Source organism: Lactuca virosa, chromosome 9, assembly GCF_052849685.1.
Source record: "Lactuca virosa cultivar CGN04683 chromosome 9, Lactuca_virosa_CGN04683_v6, whole genome shotgun sequence".
Classification (NCBI taxonomy): domain Eukaryota; kingdom Viridiplantae; phylum Streptophyta; class Magnoliopsida; order Asterales; family Asteraceae; genus Lactuca; species Lactuca virosa.
In genome coordinates, this window is record NC_136434.1 from 116,902,930 (window position 1) to 116,923,185 (window position 20,256).

Below are 20,256 nucleotides of genomic sequence, written 5' to 3' on the forward strand. Positions count from 1 at the left end.
TATCGGTCCAAATTGATCAAACTCGGACCGATTCAACTTAATATACCAAACTACATAACGTTTTTTCTATTGAAACCTGGTTTGTATATATTTTGTGTTTTTGAATCAAATTTGTTTTTCAAACAATTATAATTTTATATTTAGGTAACTTATTTATAATATTATTAGAAACAATATGAAAAATCATGGGAGTTTCAAATGTATGTGCTGAAAGGAAAATGCTTCCTTTATCGGTCCAAATTGATCAAACTCAGACCGATTCAACTCAATATACCAAACTACATAACGGTTTTTCAACTGAAACTCTGTTTGAACCTAAAAAAATCTTGTTCAAAACCATTTTCGGGATTCTAAAACTTAAATGGACAGTTTCCAATAAAGACAATTTCACCAAAGAATACCCTCAACATCCTAAAAAGGTAGGCATAAGGAAGTTCTCATGGTTTGGTCCTTTTGAAACATTTCACAACCTTTCCTATTTATAGAAGAGGAAACGTTCTCTTGTTTACTCTCACCATCGATGTGAGATGAAGACATTGTAATAAAACATGATTTCTTGTTAATAAAACATTATTCAACTTATTTAGTAAAACACCCTTTCTCTTCTTTATTGTTCAATAGTTTCATTTTTCTATAATCTCGTAAGTTGCTATCCAAAAAAGTAAGTTTTTATTGAATAACTTTTTGTTCAATTCTAAAATCATAAATTCAGTTAGGTACTTAATATATAAAGTTTGTTTATATGTATTTTCAAGATTCAAAAGTTCATTATAAAAAGAATTCATTTATAAAATATAATCTGCGTATATATTTCGTGCTTTTGATCAAATCGAATTTTCAACATTATAATTTTATGTTTAGGTAGATGTTTTTTTATATTTATATAACATTATGTAACTTCTTTAAAATATCATTGGAAACAATTTGAAAAATCATGGGAGTTTCAAATGTATGTAGTGAAAGGAAAATGCTACTTTTATGGTCCAAATAGATCAAACTCGGACCGATTCAACTAAATATACCAAACTACATTTTTTTTTCTAGTGAAACCCGGTTTGTATATATTTCGTGCTTTTGAATCAAAGTGATTTTTCAAACAGTTATAATTTTAGGTTTAGGTAGATGCTTTTTTATATTTATATAAAATTATGTAACTTATTTATAATATTATTATAAATAATTTGAAAAATCATGGGAGTTTCAAATGTTTGTTGTGAAAGGAAAATGATTCCTTTATCAGTCCAAATTGATCCAACTCCGGTTCAACTTAATATACCCAACTACATAATTTTTTTTCTAACTGAAACACGGTTTAAACCTGAAAAAATTCGGTTCAAAACCATTTTTAGAATTCTAAAAGTTAACTGGACACTTGCCAATATAGACAATCTCACCAAATAATACCTTCAAAATCCTACAAAGGTAGGCATGAGGAAGTTCTCATGGTTTGGTCCCTTTGAAACATTTCACAACCTTTCCTATTTATAGAAGAGGAAACACTCTCTTGTTTACTCTCACCATCGATGTGGGATGAAGACATTGTAATAAAACACTCTTTCTTATTTATAGAACATTATTTAACTTATTTATAATATTATTGTAAAGAAATTGAAAAGTCATGAGAGTTTCAAATGAATGTGGTGAAAGGAAGTTAAAAAAGGGGGTTTCAAATGCATGAGATTCAAGAAAAAATGTTAGCTTTATAAGTATGTATGATTATAGCCACTTTTTGGTGTTAATCTTTAATGGTTTATAATTTCTTTAGTTTTGATTATCATTGTTTAAGAGTTCCATTTTATTTTAATTATCTTGAGTTATGGTAAAATATTATTTTATCGGTTAGTTTATATTTTTCACTTAATACTTTTCAATTGCTTGTTATAATTTTATTTTTAATTTCTTATTTTATTTCTAAATTTTTTATCTTTTTATTCATACTATATCATTTAATCAATTTAACTATATTAAAATTTAAATATTTTTTATTTATATGTTAAGTAATTTATTTTAATTAATACTTAATAATATTTTTTTATAAAATTTTAAATTTATAACACTTTTAATTTTATAAACATGATATATATATATATATATATATATATATATATATATATATATATATATATATATATATATATATATACTAAATGAAAACTCAATATAACTATATTTAAATAAGAGAAATTTGTTAATTTAACCAAATTTGCTAATTATTTTGTTTAAAATAACCTAAAAAATAATATACTCAAAATAGTCACTAAAATCGTAGATGGTTAGATCACATCTGACATTTCATCTATTATTTGATGAGGTCAATCTGCTATTTGGTAAGTCCATCTATTATTCCCTCCATATCTATCGGCTATTTGCCGAAGATTATAAAAATGCCATTTTTTCGAAATTTATTCCACCAAATCGCATATGGGTTTTGTTCCATCTGTGATATGCTTTCATCCCATCTGCGATTTTACGATGATTTTGTTCCATCTGCGATATGCTCTCATCCCAAATCGCATATGGGTTTTGTTCAATCTACGATATGCCATTTTTTCGAATTTTATTCCACCAATACTTAGGTTTGACTATGAATTTGGTAAGGTTGACTATGCAATCTGAAATTGTTGACTATGAATTCGTACAAATGGATAGATTTTATATAAAAATTCGCAAAAAAAAACTTAGCTTACTAGTTATTTCTTTAGAAATATTGTTTAGGTTCTCTGTACTAAAATGAGTGAATATTTGATTGGTTGGAGAGAGTTTTCCCAAGTTGGAAGATGGAAAAACAAAGGTTTTGTAAAAAAAAAAATTATACATGGGAGAACAAAATTGCAAATGGACCTGGTCAAACTCGCATGAAGTCCATATGTAAATGTATAAGTCTTTGATGCATATGTAGTGTATTAATGATTTGTATGTTCGCAGATGAAATTTCGATTTCATAGATGGTCCTAATTACTTACAATTTTAGTGGCAAAAATTACGTAATTTGCTAATTTTTAGCTATTTTGTGCGAAGTAATTAATAAATTTGACTATATTTGCCAATTTCTCTTTAAATAATAATGCCGTGTTATGTCAAGACTATTTTACGTTATGAATTTATGTGAAGACTATTTTAGATTTAATATTATCTTGGATTATAAAACTCTTTTATCAAGTGTATATGTATAATAGTTGTTTTTATATCCGTAACCCCTTATCCTCAAACCACAACTTACACTGATACGACGTAGTTCCTTAGCCCGTCTTTCTTGCCCTTCATCATCGTTATCTGCAAATCTCCATTAAACAAGAAGTTCGTTTTTTCTTTATTTTGCAATAAAGATGGAAACTTTAATGGTTTCCTCAATCTCTTATTGTTGTTTAACTAAACTCAACTCAAGAAACTTCAATCTATCTTCTTTATTTTCTCCAAGTTTCCCCAATTCAATTTCCCCAAATTCATTTCCATGTTCTAATTTTTCAACACACAGAAGAACCAGAACAAACAAAAGAACCCTAATTATTTCTAAATCCGCAACTCAAGACGAGTGGCTCAAGAGTTTGCCCGACAAGAAGAAACCATTATACTCACACAGCTTACCTTGCGTCGAGGCGTGGTTGAAGCAATTAGGGTTTTTTCAGAGCAACGACGATAGAGCTGTTTGGTTTATTGAAAAACCAGATTGGCATGCGAAGCTCTCTCTTGATGTCACAGACCTTTATATCAGGTATCTTCTTAATCACATCCATTTCACTGTTTGCTTAATTGAGCTTGTTTACAGTTGATAACGCATAATTCTTCTGGGTTTTCGATGAAATTCGTTTCTTTCGTTGCAACGTTCTAATTCAATCATATTTTATGGGTTTAATTGTAAAATGTCGAAGCTTTCATAATCCAGACGAGTTCAAATCCAATCTTGGGTATTGGTCATCGATGTCTATAGATTTCATTTGAATATTCATCATATCATTTGATGTTCTTGATGTTCATATGATCAATACGTTATTTGATTGCAGGTATCTAAAGAGCGGGCCTGGAAATCTGGATAAAGATATGGAGAGAAGATTTAGTTATGCATTAAGCAGAGAAGATATCGAGAATGCTATACTTGGAGGACCTTGATCTAGTTGAAAAATTGATTCCATAATTTCTGAGTTTTTAGTTGTTTGCAGATTATTAATTGTCTGTTCATTGGGTTGAATGAATAATTATTTGTTGATGCTAGTTGCATAATGTTTATGGTTGCTGAAACATGAGAAGTCATGGCATTACATGAATTCAGAATTGAGATTCCCATAACAAAGAAATGTTGCGTAAATGACGATTTTTTATATCAAAATTCAAAAGTCATACCGAATATCCTGCATAAAATTTTAAATTTGAAGAAATGATAAATTTATTTGTTTTTTAAATATTAAATAGTATAGTCTAATGACTCTAATCGATTATATCTCGCAAAATCAACCATCGGTGGCTTGCTTTGTTTACTTCCTTTCTCAAAATTCGTAATACATTCATATTTCATACTCTCGATTCCTTAAATTTTCTTGTTTCAGAAAATGACATTAATAAATGCCACGTTGCAATCTTCTTTCAGTGGAGCATTGACAACGTACAATATAACCATGTGAAAGTAGTGCCTATGAAATGAAATCCGAATATTTGGCTACATTTCGACTTGTGTTCACTGTCGGAGGGACTAAATTCTTTGAATTAGAATTAGGGAATATACCACATTGGAATCCACACAAATATATCGTTGAAGGAGTGAAATATGGCACGTACTCTATTCAAGCAACAATGACCTCAGAATGCAACATTTGGACATAGGAGCCCTAATTGGTTCAAGAAATCATGGTGAAGTCGTGATTTAAAAAAAGTTTGTCATTTAACCATTTTGATAACCTACGATTACCGAAGTTCATCCAAACAACCATTCAACCATGTTATTGTCATGTGAGTCTTTTATTACTCTTAAACGAGATGCAATTAATACGTGGGATACAACGAAAAGTGAATGATTCAAGGTCTTCAAAAAATTGGAATATGAAGTAAATTAACATCCAATATTTGGACAGTTTGACATGGTTACCAAAGAATTAGGGATGTCAAAAACTCTCGTGGAACCCCGTTCCGTTTGGGGGAATTTTTTTTTTAAATCAAGGGCACGGACGGGGGCGGGTGCAAGGTTAACCTCTGTTTTAATTTCGGAGGCGGGGGCGGGGGTAGGCAATCCCGTCCCGAAAGTCCCCATTAGTAAGTTACACATATATTTGCATATATTAATCATATAAATATAATAAACAATAACACGATTTTGAGCTTCCAAAATTCATCAAAAAACATGTTTTAAGTTGTTAGTATAATGTTTTTAAGATATCATAACTTTTTTATTTTTAACATGTAAAATTCTGCTATAAATAATTATTTTTTACCTAAAAAATAGTTTTTTTAGCCTAAATAACAACTTTTTTTAGCCCAAAAAAATGTAGCCCAAAATCAATCGGGGGCGAGGGAACGGGGGCGGGGGGCGGGGGTAATAAAGGGGATTCGGGGGCGGGGGTGGGGATAGGAAGGTTGAACATTTCGGGGGCGGGGCGGGGATGGGGAAACAAAGAAATTTCGCGGGCGGGAGTGGGGGATGCACTCCCCGTCCCGTTTGCCTGCGTTGACATCCCTACCAAAGATTAAATGACAAAATATAATATTTTTGAATTCTTTTGATAAGACCATCCGGTGTGGGTGTAACGAAGGCCATCGTGGTTGCGCTGGACCACGACCACGGTCATGCACACCATCCCGGCTGGTCGTGGTCGATCTTGGCCGTGCTCTTCCGTGTTCCAGACGACGAATTCAAACGACCAATCAAAACATTTCGTTTCTTTTGACCGCTCAACGGTCATTTTGTTAAGTTTTAATTTTTTTATTATTTTTTTTCAAAAACTCAATACCTATATAAATCTAATAAAACCCTCACATTTCATCATATTTTACTCTCATTCTATAAACCAAAAAACACATGGAGGATAAAGAATTGTTAAAAAAATTTGACTCAGATGATGACAAGGAATTCATCTCGACCTTCTTCAATGTTGTGCAACACACTCACGATGAAGAAAGTTCAAATGTTGCTCGTACAAGGGCGGTCGTCAATCGTGATCGTCAAGTCGCACACGACTTATTGGTACGTGATTACTTCGCCGATAATTGTCTTTACAATGATAACGCATTCGAACGTCGTTTCCGTCTAAATAAGGCGATATTTTTACGTATTAGTAATGCTTTAGAATCCTGTTATGATTTTTTCAAACAAAAACCCGACACTAGAAGAAGAATGAGTTTTAGTAGTATACAAAAGTGTGCGGCTGCGCTTAGGTATTTGGGATACGGTATAGCATTTGATGCATCTGACGAATAATTCAAAATATCCGAGAGGACCGCAATTGATTGTGTAGATTGGTTTTACGCATGTGTGTATGAGCTTTTTCAACAAGAATATTTGCGTAAACCAACTACACGTGATATTGAGAGATTATATTCGACTCGTGAAGAGATGCATGGATTTCCGGGTATGCTTGGCAGTCTGGATTATACGCATGTGGCTTGGGAAAAATGTCCAAATACATGACGTGGTCAATTCACTCGAGGATATATAGGTAAACCAAGTATAATCCTAAGAGTTGTCGTATCTCAAGATTTATAGATATGTCATTCTTTTTTTGGAGTCGTGGGGTGTAACATCCCAATTTTCAAGACCAAAATTTTTGTTTTTAATTAAGTAATTTCTAAAACCATTTACTGAAAAACAACATCGATATCATATCAAACTCATAACCCATAAGCCAAATGTCATAAATACATGTCATGGAATAATAATAATGTCAGAGTACAATCCCAAGGACATCATAGTGCGGAAATCGGGTGTGTGTGTGTGCGATGCGCTGCTACCGTGCCAACTCCTTCCCCTTCGATGAAGAGGTACCTGAAAACAAAACTGTAAACTGTAAGCACGAAGCTTAGTGAGTTCCCCCATCATACCACATACCATACAACAAACATACTGTCAGGCAATTATGGGGTGCCTGACCTACCCATGTCAAGCCATTCTGGGGTGCTTGACTTACCCAGGTCAAGCCATTATGGGGTGCTTGACTTACCCATGTCAATCCATTCTGGGGTGCTTGACTTACCCATTGATTTATCTCAACCGACTACTGGGGACTATTTCACCCGCTACCACTACCACATAATAACATAACATAAACATGTTGTTAGGCATGCATGGGTACTGACTACCCCTTCGGTATCTTTCAACCGGTATCCGGGGACTATTTAACCCTTACTACTACTAACACATATATCAGAGCATCCTAGCACATAAAGCATATCAGATAGTGGCAACCCAGACAATTATCACAAAGAAAATTATCTCATACATGAACACCTACTGGTGGGCCGACATTGGTGCCTTAGACCCACCTCTACTGGAAGGTAACTCACCTTGTAAAGTGTCTGAACTGTCCTTGCTGCCGGAATCAACCCCTCTCAGATCCTACACATAACAATCTTCCTTAATTACCATTTCCTGGTCAACGTCAAAAGTCAAGGTCAACACCTTGGTCAAAGTCAACTCTAGGTCAAAGTCAACATCCAGTTGACTCAACTCGCCGAGTTGGCCCCACAACTCGTCGAGTTCCTAAATCATGAAAACGCCAAGACTCGTTCCTACTCGCCGATCCTTACAAGGGCTCGCCGAGTTCTCCTTTAAACAAAGTCGGGACCTTCTACAACTGACTCGCCGAGTTCATCCTTGAACTTGTCGAGCTTATCTTCATCTCAGTTAAGGTGTTTAGTCCTTGACTCGCCGAGTTCATCCTTGAACTCGTCGAGTTCATCTTCATATGTTTGGGATATTGCCTTGGACTCGCCGAGTTCATCCTTGAACTCGTCGAGTACGATGATCTTCAGGTCCATAATGAACCCAACTGGCTGAGTCCTCTTCCAACTCAACACACACTCGCTATCAGACGGGGTTTTGGGGAAAATGCAACCTGACTCGCCGAGTCACATAAGTGACTCGCCGAGTCACATAAGTGACTCGCCGAGTCTCTCTATGTCCAAAACTATTCAGTCGATTGCAAATGGTCTTAATGTTGGATTAGGTGTCTAAGCCCATAACTATAATTGGTATGTACTTGACCCAAGAGTAGCATAGTCCATTTGGGTTGCATGGCACCGAAACAATTTGTAATTTGAAAATTAAAGTCTCATTAGTTTTCTTTGTTTATTTATATAAATTTATAGAATAAAAAAAAACACTTTAATTTTAATAATTTTATATTTTTTTTCTCATTTTTCTTATAAGTTCAAACTTATCAAATATTTAGACCTTTATATTTAACTTTAAAAATAATAATAATAATAAACTCATATAATACATGAGTCTCACAACTAGTAGGTTAATAAATTTAGTTTTTATCGATTTAAAGCCGATTATAAATGTTTGTAAGCTAAAAGTTTTAATTGAATATATAGCCTACGGTTTGAGTTTACATGACAACATCATTAATCTGCGAGAAATTAATTATCGTCCTACTTTTTCTTTCTATCTATCATTCTATCATTTTTAGATGACGACAAGTGTAATAAAAAAATGATTAATTTTATTAAATATGACACAATTGTTACAACTTACAAACGTATGTAAGATGATTGTAGGAAGAAAAAATATAAGTATATTTGATTTCTCAAAATTTTCCAAAAACGAAAAGGTAAATCTAATAATATTTATACAAATACAATTTTGTGTTTATGTAAGAAATAAGGTTCAAACATAGCTTGGTAACACCTTCAGTAGCGAATTTGAAAATTATATTGGAAACTAGGCGAATGCCCGCGCGTCGCGCAGAAACACCTATATAGTTGAAGTTTTTACAAATATATGTTTTTTTAAAATATAATAATAACGTTGTTTTTAAATTTGATATAATAATTTATATACTAAATTGATATAATATATTGATTATTTTGAATTATATGATAATATATACATCTATTATAACTTGATAATCTCAATCGTTTGAATGACTTCTACCCGCGAGTTACACATGTATAAAATTAAATAAAATATATGGTTTAATGTTATTTATAGTTGTTGTTATTGTTAATTAATTTTTTAAAATTTATTTGCTTAATATTTTAATTTCTATCATTATAATTTTTTAAAACATCAAACATTATTTTTGATTTTAAAGGTAACAATATAATTATTTATATAGAGTTATTTTTAGCTATTTTTATTGTAAGTTATTTTAAGCTATTTATTTGGAAATTTTAACGATTATAGAAATATCTTTAGAAAATATTTTAGTTAAATTGAGATTACAATTTTGTTTTTGTATTTATCATTACAATTTATCACTTTTAACTATTTACAAAATATTCTTTGGTTTTTTAAGTGGAACTGAAATTTATATTTAAGTTGACATTCTAATGCGCAGAAACACCTATATCGTTGAAGCCTTTACAAATATATGTTTTTTTATAAATATAACAATAATGTTGTTGTTAAATTCGATATAATAATTCATATACTAAATTGGTATAATATATTGATTATTTTGAATTATATGATAATATATACATCTATTATAACTTCATAATCTCAATCGTTTGAATGACTTCTACCTGTGAGTTACACATGAATAAAATTAAATATAATATAGGGTTTAATGTTATTTGTAGTTGTTGTTATTCTTAACTAATTTTTAAAATTTTTTTTGCTTAATATTTTAATTTCTATAATTATAATTATTTGAAACATCAAACATTATTTTTTGATTTTAAATGTAACAATACAATCATTTATATAGAGTTATTTTTAACTATTGTTATTGTAAATTATTTTAAGCTACTTATTTGAAAAATTTTAACGTTTATAAAAATATGTTTAGGAAATATTTTAGTTAAATTGATATTACAATTTAGTTTTTGCATTAGTCACTATAATTTATCACTTTTAACTATTTATAAAATATTCTTTGTTTTTTTAGCGGAACTGAAATTTATATTTAAGTTGACACTGTAATGTTATATTCAAATTAACAATTTAAGTATTTTGTCCAAACTGTTGAAAAGTTGTAGCTTTAAACTGATAATGATTTACATACAACAACATTTTAAATCTAATAAATTAAGTATAATATTTTAAAATTTAAAGACATAACTTTATAAATAGAAGTAAAGATATTATTTTGAAATTGAAATTTAGTCTATTTATGATTACACTTTAGGTTTGATATTTATTTATCCTTATTATCAACTTATAACCATTATTAGAAAGGCACTAAAATTTATCATTTTTAACTATTTATAAAATATTCTTTGGGTTGTTTAAGTTAAACTAAATTTATATTTAAGTTGACCCTGTAATGTTATATTTTAATTAATAATTTAAGTATCTTATACAAATTGTTCCAAAATTACACCTTTAAAATGATAATGGTTTACATCCAACAATATATTAAAACTAATAAAATAATTACAATATGTTAAAAGTTAAAAAACATAATTTTATAAGTAGAAGTAAAGATATTATTTTAATATTGAAATTTAGTTTATATATGATTACACTTTAGGTTTTATATTTATTTAACCTGTATTACCAAATTATAATTATTATTATAAAGAAATTGAAAAGTTATGGGAGTTTCAAATGAATGTGGTGAAAGGAAGAAATAATGGGAGTTTCAAATGAATGTGGTGAAAAGGAAAAATGATTCTTTTATAAGTATACTAGGCGAATGCCCGCGCGTTACGTAGAAACACCTATATAGTTGAAATTTTTACAAATATATGTTTTTTTTAATATAACAATAACGTTGATGTTAAATTTGATATAATAATTCGTATACTAAATTGATATAATATATTGATTATTTGGAATTATATGATAATATATACATCTATTATAACTGCATATTCTCAATCGTTTGAATAACTTCTATCCGCGAGTTATACATGAATAAAATTAAATATAATATATGGTTTGATGTTATTTATAGTTGTTGTTATTGTTAATTAATTTTTTAAAATTTATTTGCTTAATGTTTTAATTTCTATCATTATAATTATTTAAAACCTCAAACATTGTTTTTTGATTTTAAAGGTAACAATATAATCATTTATATACAATTATTTTTAACTATTATTATTGTAAGTTATTTTAAGCTATTTATTTAAAAACTTTTAACGATTATAAAAATATCGTTAGGAAATAGTTTAGTTAAATTGAGATTAAAATTTATTTTTGCATGCATCACTACAATTTATCACTTTTAACTATTTACATAATATTCTTTGGTTTTTGAAGTGGAACTGAAACTTATATTTAAGTTGACATTATAATGTTATATTTAAATTAACAATTTAAGTATTTTGTTTAAACTGTTCAAAAGTTATAGCTTTAAACTGATAATGGTTTACATACAACAACATATTAAATTTAATAAATTAAGTATAATATGTAAAAAGTTAAAGACATAACTTTATAAGTAGAAGTAAAGATATTATTTTAAAACTGAAATTTAGTATATATTTATGATTACATTTTAGGTTTGATATTTATTTAACCTTATTAACCAACTTATAATGATTATTAGAAAGACACTACAATTAATCACTTTTAACTATTTACAAAATAATCTTTGGGTTGTTTAAGTTCAACTAAAATTTATATTTAAGTTGACCCTGTAATGTTATATTCAAATTAATAATTTAAATATTTTATACAATTTGTTCCAAAATTGTATCTTTAAAATGATAAAAGTTCACATCCAACAATATATTAAAACTAATAAATTAAGTATAATATGTTAAAAGTAAAAAAAAAAACATAGCTTTTTAAGTAGAAGTAAATATATTCTTTTAATATTGAAATTTAGTTTATATATGATTACACTTTAGGTTTGATATTTATTTAACCTTATTAACCAACTTATAATCATTATTAGAAAGAAATTGAAAATTCATGGGAGTTTCAAATTAATGTGGTGAAAGGAAAAATGCATGGGAGTTTCAAATGAATGTGGTGAAAGGAAAAATGTTTCCTTTATAATATAGTACTAGGCAAATCCCCGCGCGTTGCGCGAGAATAGAATTATATAGTTAAAATAATAACTTTTACCAAATTATTATTTAATATTTATACTTTGAAACAAAATGTTAGTAGTAAAGCAAACATATAGTTAACATATTAGTTTTATTAAACATTATAGTTTAATTTTTAAGTCATTGTGATATATACAATTATTTGATAATTTTATAAACCGTTTAAAATTGTGTAAATTATATATCAAATGAATGATAATATAACGGGTAACAAAACATATGAACAAAAATATGAACTGCAACTTTTAGTAACATAAAAATAGAAAAGCATCTATTATAACATTTGTATTAAAAAAGATATATATACAACGAATAATAAAAAATATGTAAAATAAACACTATAACTTTTAATAACATAAAAACACTAAAACATCTATTATAACATTTATATTAACTCTTCATATTTAAATCACAAATCTCTTCAAATACATTAATGTTTTTAATGAGCAAAACTTTACAACCTTATAAAAGAATGGAAAATAAAAAGTTATTAGTGATTACTAATTAATAATCATAAGTTAAAAACTCTTGAGTTGTAACTAATAAATATACATAAATTAGAAAACTCTTGAGTTGTAGTGTGAGTTTCAAATGAATGCGGTACTTGGAAATGTATTATTATTATTATTATTATTATTATATTCGTCTAAATAATTGGTTTTGATGCATCATTTTAATCCCTTCAATTATTAAACATAAAGATATTTAATTATAAATTTATAACATACATAGGTGCATATAATGTTAAACAAATCACATATAATATATATATATATATTTTCGTAAATGTCATATGTAATTCTTGTCGTAGTAATATGGATAAATTACTTTCATATGAAGAACATATCATGATAAGTCTATCATAATTACATATCAAATGTTCAAAATTATGTTATCTTTTAAATATTGTCTTTTAAATATGTTGTGTAGGATAACCCAACAAAAAAATAATAGAAAATAAACATAATCAAAATAGAAAAAATACAATCATATAAATAAGAGCATTGGGTGGTTGAATATATAAATAAAGATGTTACATAAACATACATTTAAATCAAAAGAAAAAACTAACATTCGTCAACTTTGCTCAAACAAAAAAACCTATATCTATTTTATGAATCTTCTTTCTTCATTTAACACCATTCAACCATAGAAACTTGATGACAATTCTTCACTAACCTGCAATCAAAATATTTTTCTTGAAAAAGAAGAATCAGAAAGATATTCCAAACAAAACATTGATGTTTGGAGAGTCACATTCAAAATTGAGTAATACACACAAATCACATATAAAGATTAAATGAAAAACTGAATATAAAGAAAGAATAGAAAAGCTTCACTTGTTTTGGTTGAAAGAAAAAATCATATTACAATTACAATCGATGCGACATAACCCATTTCTTCAAATCATCATATTTGGATCGTGAATGCTTCAACTATATGAAAACTTTTGAATCACAATATCTTCAAATCCTTCTTACATGTAAGATTTTATATAACACAAAAGACACAAAAGATTGGCCTTTTTATAGTAAACTTTTCACTAAATGCTAATTAAACATAATATAAGTTATAAAACTTTTGAGTGTTAAATCATAATTAAGAAAACTTTTGAGTTGCATTAGTTAAAAAAGGGGGTTTCAAATGAATGTGGTTTGAGAAATTTAAAAAAGGGGGTTTCAAATGCATGAGATTCAAGAAAAAATGTTAGCTTTATAAGTATGTATGATAATTGTCTAGTGCATATGACTATAGACGAATTTCAAAATTTTGGTTTGATGAAAAAACACACACACAATTTCCAATTATATAGGCAATGACCCGTAATTAAATTTAGTAACCTGACTATTAAGCGATGACTAATCATTTTTACTATTTCTATTTGATGTCATTTTTTGCATTTTATAAAGTTAAAAAATAATACATCTTTCAAATCGGTTCCTATCCGCTCAGTAAACGGTTATATAGATCTGCTCTTTAATATTGGATCAAAACCTATTTCAGTCTGATCCGGTTTACCCAAAACCTATTTGTTCTTGTTGGAACTTGGTAGAAAAAAACCGATTATCCGGTTTGCTCAAACAAAGTAAGCGTGTCTAATATTAGGCTAAGAACTTCCAAAAACCTAAAAACAAAAGCCAAAAACCAAATTCTGAAGCTCGAAATTACACTTATCGAACAAAATAAACATATTTATATTTATATTAATATTAATATTATTTTTAACATGAGAAGGTTTAATGTTTTTAAGTTGTAAATTGTAACATTTGGGCTTGAACCCGAATCAGCCCAACGGTTTTAGTCCAGTTTGATTGGGTTTGATTTTGATACCTGTGATCGTTAATTTGATTATTTGTTCAATAAATGCGTTTGCTTTTAAATTTTGATATAATCTGAACATTTAATTCTTCATAATAAAACAATTGATATAATATTTTTAACCAGATTATTAACAAAAATCAGAGTGGCGCAGCGGAAGCGTGGTGGGCCCATAACCCACAGGTCACTGGATCGAAACCAGTCTCTGATATTTTATAGAAAACTGATAAATAATTTCTTTTTAATCTTATAAAAGGAAGAAGTATTTTAATAAGATATAAATTCAAGTGCCCTAGTTCTAAGATTTAAACATAATAATTTCAAAATGAAAACTGATAAATAATTTCACTATAGGTACCATTTTTATTATAAGATGGATATATTTCGAAATTTCCCCACCTTACCCCTTTTAAAATACATGAACTTTAATCGGAGGTGTAGCATTAACGTTAGATTTCAAAAATTGGACCAAACTTGCGATCTTGACAAAAACGTAGGAGCAAATTTGTAATTTGCAAAAATGATCATAACAAAATAACTATATCATGGATGAATATACGCATTTCTAGAAAGAGATTTGTATCTAAACTGCATTTTATATAAATATTCACATTAACAGAGATTAAATTCTGTCTACCCTAAACAAAACGACATTATTTATCAAAACATTTAGTGCTAGATATGATAATATTAACCGAATAAACAAGTGAAAATTAAACAGATTCACCTATTTTGTAATTAAGGCACGAAAAACGGATCTTCTTTGTTCTTGTAAATCTCAAACAATTGCTTTGAATATTTAACTGCAAGTGTCATGCATAATTTAATCCCCTTTGTGTCATATCTTCTCAACTCTTCAACTGTTTTGTTCAAATCACCACTTGAGTCTCCATCAGTCAAAAATTCAGACACCTTACTAGCCCTATAAACATTATAATCATAAATCATAAATCATAAATCATAAATTATCAATCTTTATTAAAAAAAATAATAATAATAAACTCACCTTAATACATCAGTCTGATTAAACCCTCGTGCATTTTGATGTATTGTTCCCTTACATTCTTTCTCATCTTTTGTTTGTTGTCGATAAAGAACACAAACAGCCTTCATACACAATTCAGGATCCTTCTTAAAATCAGCTAACATATCTCCCTCTAAATCCCACTTCAAATTCAAATCCTTTTTGCTTCTAATCTTGTTTAAAGTTACTTTAAATTCATTTGATCCATCTTCATATCCATCACCAATTTCAGAATCAAGAATGATGTCATCTAATTTTCTCAGCCTCTTTAAGGGCTGCCTACTTTCATCTTCTTTAACTTTCTTTATGAGTGAGCAAATTGGAGTATTATCATCATCATCATCATTACTTGTTTCATCATCGCTTGTAACTATTCTGCAAGATCTTTTTCTTTTTATAGAAACTTGAGAATGCAGTTTAGAACAATCCATATCATCTTCATCAATGTTCTTCAAGATTGAATTAGAAAGATTTTGAACTTTTGGGATCTGATCATCGTAACTTACATCTTCATCACTAATATCGATAATTCCAGAAGAAGGGGGAGGGGCAAAACCTGGAGTTGATGGGGCAATGTTCTTATTGAAGCTTCCATCTTCTTCAAATGATTCCAATTCACAAACTTGTGACACCAACTGTTTGACCTTTTCCTTCCATAAACGAAGCTCAACTTCAGCTTTTTCTTTCTCACGCTCCAAAACCTTGTTTTTGATCATTAACCGAAGAAAGTCATCTTTTTCGTTTTCTTCACCTGTTAGATCAATTATCGTCATTTTCCCCTTTTCTTCATTGATCATGACCTTCTGAAACCTTGCGATCTGCTCCTCAAGTTCCTTGTTCTTTTTCTTTAAGTTTTCGACCTCGGCTTTCAAAATCAAGCACTCAATTTCATCCATTATGCTCTTTTTTTCTATTTCGAGGCATCTTTTTCTGTTATTGTCTAGCTCCTTAGCAAAATCAGTTACGAGAGCCATCTTTTTCATCACTTTAACATTCTCGACATGGCTTCCTTCATCAAGGAAGTTAACAATCACTGCGTTCCAACAAACCCTAGGTCCGAAGTTCAGAAAAACAGAATAACCATAATGCCAACAAAGATTAAATAAAGAAATAAACAAAATTTGGACAGCTGAACATACAATAATAGTATCCTAGTCGCTTAAGAGTGAAGATTACAAACCATCAGCCATGCCCTTCGATAAGTCTGTGAATCAAGCAAAGCATCATCGGAGTGAGTGTGTTTACTACAGCCAAATGGCTAAACTAACTTTACTTTTTCACTTTTAATTCTAAACTAGAAAGGTTACCCCGCTACGCCGACCAGAAGCTTTCAATGTTGTTTTCGAATTGATAAATATGACAGACATAGAAAATGCAAGGATGAAAAGTCCGTGCATTGCCTCGGACAAAAAATGTAAAAGTTTTGACTGGAAGGACCAGAAGTGTGAAAATGGCTAAAGAATTAAAGGGGTAGGAATTAGCAACTTTTTAGAAAATGGATCAAAGTTGTCAAACCGTTAAAGTTTCGTGGCCAAACTTTAAATATTAAAAGGTTCCAAAAAAGTGTAAAAATACTGATTGCAAGGACCAAAAGTGTCAAAATGGGTAAAGAATAATGAGCAAAGTTGCCAAAAAATATCCAAATTTAGTATTCCTAACTTCCAACAATAATACAGTGACCAATTCTGCCAAAAAAATGGGAAGTTGAATGGAACACAAACAAAAGGACATGAATAAATTAATTAAAGAAGTACAGGGACCGGATATGTAAATCAGGGGACCAGACCTGGACAAAGTTACTCAACTTTACTATTCCTTTCTTCCACAACTTTAATATATATATAATAATTTAGTAATTTATAATTTTTGAGTTTAAATTTAATATTTTTGTCGGTTTAGTGTTTAATTTCAAATAAATAATTTACAAAAAGACGTAACTTTGGAATAACCAATATGTTGAATCATGAAAGTGACCCTCTTGAACTTTGCTACCGCAGCCACTTCAGCACCCGCAGTCAGTCTTTTCATCAGCAACCGCAACCGGACTCTTGCTACCGCAGTCAACTTAGCTAGATTACTTCATTTGTCTTTATTGTAATACACTCTATTATCCAGTATGCCTTGCATGGCTACGTATAGAGATGTAATCTAGTGCATTTCTGAGTTTCTATAAATAGAGACTTATTCTCTTGTATCCAATACGGATAATTTATGCTTCTATTCTAAATACATTTCTCTAAAGTTATCTTCTCTATTTCTCTATCTTTCTACTCTTCACTTCTTACTTGTTACTGGAACATAACTGATTATAACCTCTCTTCGGAGCAAGTCTTTGAGACTTAATCACCAAGTTTGATCTACCTTATTAACTCGGTTTGAATGCATTCCTTGTTATGAATCAACTTGTGTGTTTTCTTGATATAACAATTGTCGTCATTTCTATTTCTTTACATTTCCGCAACTAACTCTCTAACTATTTAACTCTAACTTATTAATATTATTGTTGAGCTTTCAGATCCTTTGAGATTAACTATTCCGCAATATACTTGTTCTAACGTTTTGTTCAAGTGTATCTCTAAGTTTTTCTCTCAACAATTGGTATTAGAGCCATAGTGGTTGCTTTTTGAAAACGGAACTCTGATTTTTTTTCAAAAGGCTTTCTATACCACTTAAGCTCATCTCTAAAAAAAAAACAACTTCAAAATGGCTCAATCGTTATCTCTGAATGTTTCCAACAGTGTTGGTGGTTCTAACCGAGCCCCAATACTGGTAGCAAATGAATATCATCACTGGTCACAAAGAATGAAAAGGTACTTGAGAAGACTTGGTAGAGATGTATGGCGATCCGTAGAAGAAGGACCACATGTCCCAGTACTTACACCTGTTCAAACCGACGACGCTACAACCAGATTAGGAGGAGGTCAACCAGTCATGAGCCGTCCCACCAAGGATGATCTCGATAAAATGGAAAATGATGCTGTTGCTTTTTATGAAATCTCATGTGGAGTTGCTCCTGACAACTTCGATATTATCATAAATTGCAAATCAGCAAAAGAGATCTGGGAAGTTCTCAAGAATTTGTACGAAGGCTCATAACAAGCACAAGACAAGAAGCTTACTACCGCACTCAATGAGTTCAACAACTTCAAAGCTCATACTGGTGAAAGTTTGGAAGACTCCTTCAAAAGGTTCAACCTGATAGTCACCAAGTTATCCAATGCGGGCACCATCCGCAGTAACCATGAAACCAATCTTCAGTTTCTTAATGGTTTGGGAAGACATTGGACTACGGCTAAGATGATAGTCCAAGGCGATAGAAAGATTCACTCTTTGTCACTCTACAAGCTCTATGGAGAGCTGCAAGCACAAGAATCCACCGTACTCAAGGATTGTGCTGACTTTAGAGGACCACTTGCTCTCATAGCACAAACTCCACCGCAGTCACCTTACTCTTCCTCGTATGACACTCCACCACAGTCATACGAAGCTGATTCAGAGTATGATGATGAAGAAGAATTTCAGAAGGCTATTGCTCTGGTTATCCAACAGTTCAACCGTCTACCACCTCCTTCCTTCCGCAAGAATCAGCAGTTCAACAAACCTCCATTCAACCGTAACTTCGGTTCCCAGAATAACCATTCTCGATATCCCAAAAGTTCTCATCCACCACCGCAATCTCAAAATAATCAACCAAAGGAGGTACCGCAGTCTCCTCAAACCACTGACTCCGGTACTCCCTCAAAAGACAAGACTGATGTTGTAATTTGTCACAAATGCAACAAAGAGAATCACTTTGCAAGAGATTGTAAGGCCAATGTAGTAAAAGACCGAGCCTTCTACCTTAGAATGGCTCAAGAACTGGAAGACAAAGAAAAGGCAGAAAAGACAAGGGCATACGTGGCCCATGTCAAAAGAGACCATCAAGTTTGGTCATCCGGAGACGAAGATGAAGCCATCAGCAATGTCAAAGGAAAAGGGAAAATTTGCCTGCTGGCCACTGCGGATGATGATGGGTCTACAACGCTGAACAAGAACTACTGCTACATGGCAAAAGATGGAACTCTAAGCATCGTCGAATAGGTAAAACTCATGATCCAAACTCTAAATTATAGCATGCATGACTGTCAACCCTACATAGATGATCTTAATAACACGTGTGCCGCCGTCCTTTCAGACTATAACAAAGCCTTAGATGAAAAGAACATTGCGTCCCAAGAGATGTTCCACGTAAGAGGACGACTAGATAACAAAAGACTTAAGATGGCTATGTTAGAGAAGGACCTAGAGTTAGAAAAAGATGCAAGAATGTTAAGTGAAACCCAATTAGAGATAGCTTTGAATCAGAGAGATTTAGCTCAGAGTGAAATTGTACGCTTAAATCTCTTAATTGAAAAATTGTTTAATGAAAGTGAAGCTATTGAAAATTTGGTGAACAATGGAACCATGGACAATACATACAATTGGGGTTGGTCAAATGGATATCCTACCGCAATGGATTCCTCACCCCGGTTCAACAAAGACAGACTGTATGTCCCTCCGGACCGAGAATTTTATTTCCCTGTCAATGACAAAACCTTTCCCGAAGATATCAAAACTCACTTCGGTAGACTGCATAGTCTAAGCAATAACTGTGTCATTGAGGAAATAGTGCCTGAGGTTTCGGGTTACACATGTGATCTAATTCCTATCTGTGACACCGTTTATCCAAATTCTCAAACATCATTCGTAGTTGATGAAGAAATCGTTGTTGAGGGTCACAC

The 20,256-nt window shown here is 30.6% G+C and overlaps 2 protein-coding genes across 4 annotated transcripts; one reads left to right on the forward strand and one right to left on the reverse strand.

Moving 5' to 3' along the window:
- The first annotated feature begins 3,181 nt into the window (after window positions 1–3,181).
- On the forward strand, window positions 3,182–4,209 carry LOC145136082 (tRNA dimethylallyltransferase). Its single transcript, XM_079070276.1, has 2 exons — window positions 3,182–3,712; window positions 4,002–4,209. Exons 1-2 carry the CDS (start codon window positions 3,327–3,329, stop codon window positions 4,105–4,107), a joined length of 492 nt encoding a protein of 163 aa, XP_078926402.1. The 5' UTR covers window positions 3,182–3,326; the 3' UTR covers window positions 4,108–4,209.
- Window positions 4,210–15,066: 10,857 nt separating this feature from the next.
- LOC145136026 (uncharacterized) lies at window positions 15,067–16,742 on the reverse strand. 3 transcript variants are annotated; one of them, XM_079070230.1, is made up of 3 exons: window positions 16,677–16,742; window positions 15,479–16,546; window positions 15,067–15,394 (listed from the first exon to the last, which is right to left on the reverse strand). In XM_079070230.1, the coding sequence occupies exons 2-3, from the start codon at window positions 16,477–16,479 to the stop codon at window positions 15,211–15,213; spliced, it is 1,185 nt and encodes a 394-aa protein (XP_078926356.1). In that variant the 5' UTR covers window positions 16,480–16,546; window positions 16,677–16,742; the 3' UTR covers window positions 15,067–15,210. The 3 variants fall into 3 exon arrangements, with proteins under 3 accessions (XP_078926356.1, XP_078926354.1, XP_078926355.1); XM_079070228.1 differs by having other exon boundaries at window positions 16,636–16,742; XM_079070229.1 differs by having other exon boundaries at window positions 15,479–16,736.
- Window positions 16,743–20,256: the final 3,514 nt, after the last annotated feature.

Bases quoted from the DNA above. Each gene is read 5' to 3' on its own strand.
- LOC145136082 (XM_079070276.1), top strand. From the start codon at position 3,327: ATGGAAACTTTAATGGTTTCCTCAATCTCTTATTGTTGTTTAACTAAA. The intron at 3,713-4,001 runs GTATCTTCTTAA...ATTTGATTGCAG, and splicing joins GTCACAGACCTTTATATCAG to GTATCTAAAGAGCGGGCCTG.
- LOC145136026 (XM_079070230.1), bottom strand. From the start codon at position 16,479: ATGAAAAAGATGGCTCTCGTAACTGATTTTGCTAAGGAGCTAGACAAT. The intron at 15,395-15,478 runs GTGAGTTTATTA...TAATGTTTATAG, and splicing joins AATCAGACTGATGTATTAAG to GGCTAGTAAGGTGTCTGAAT.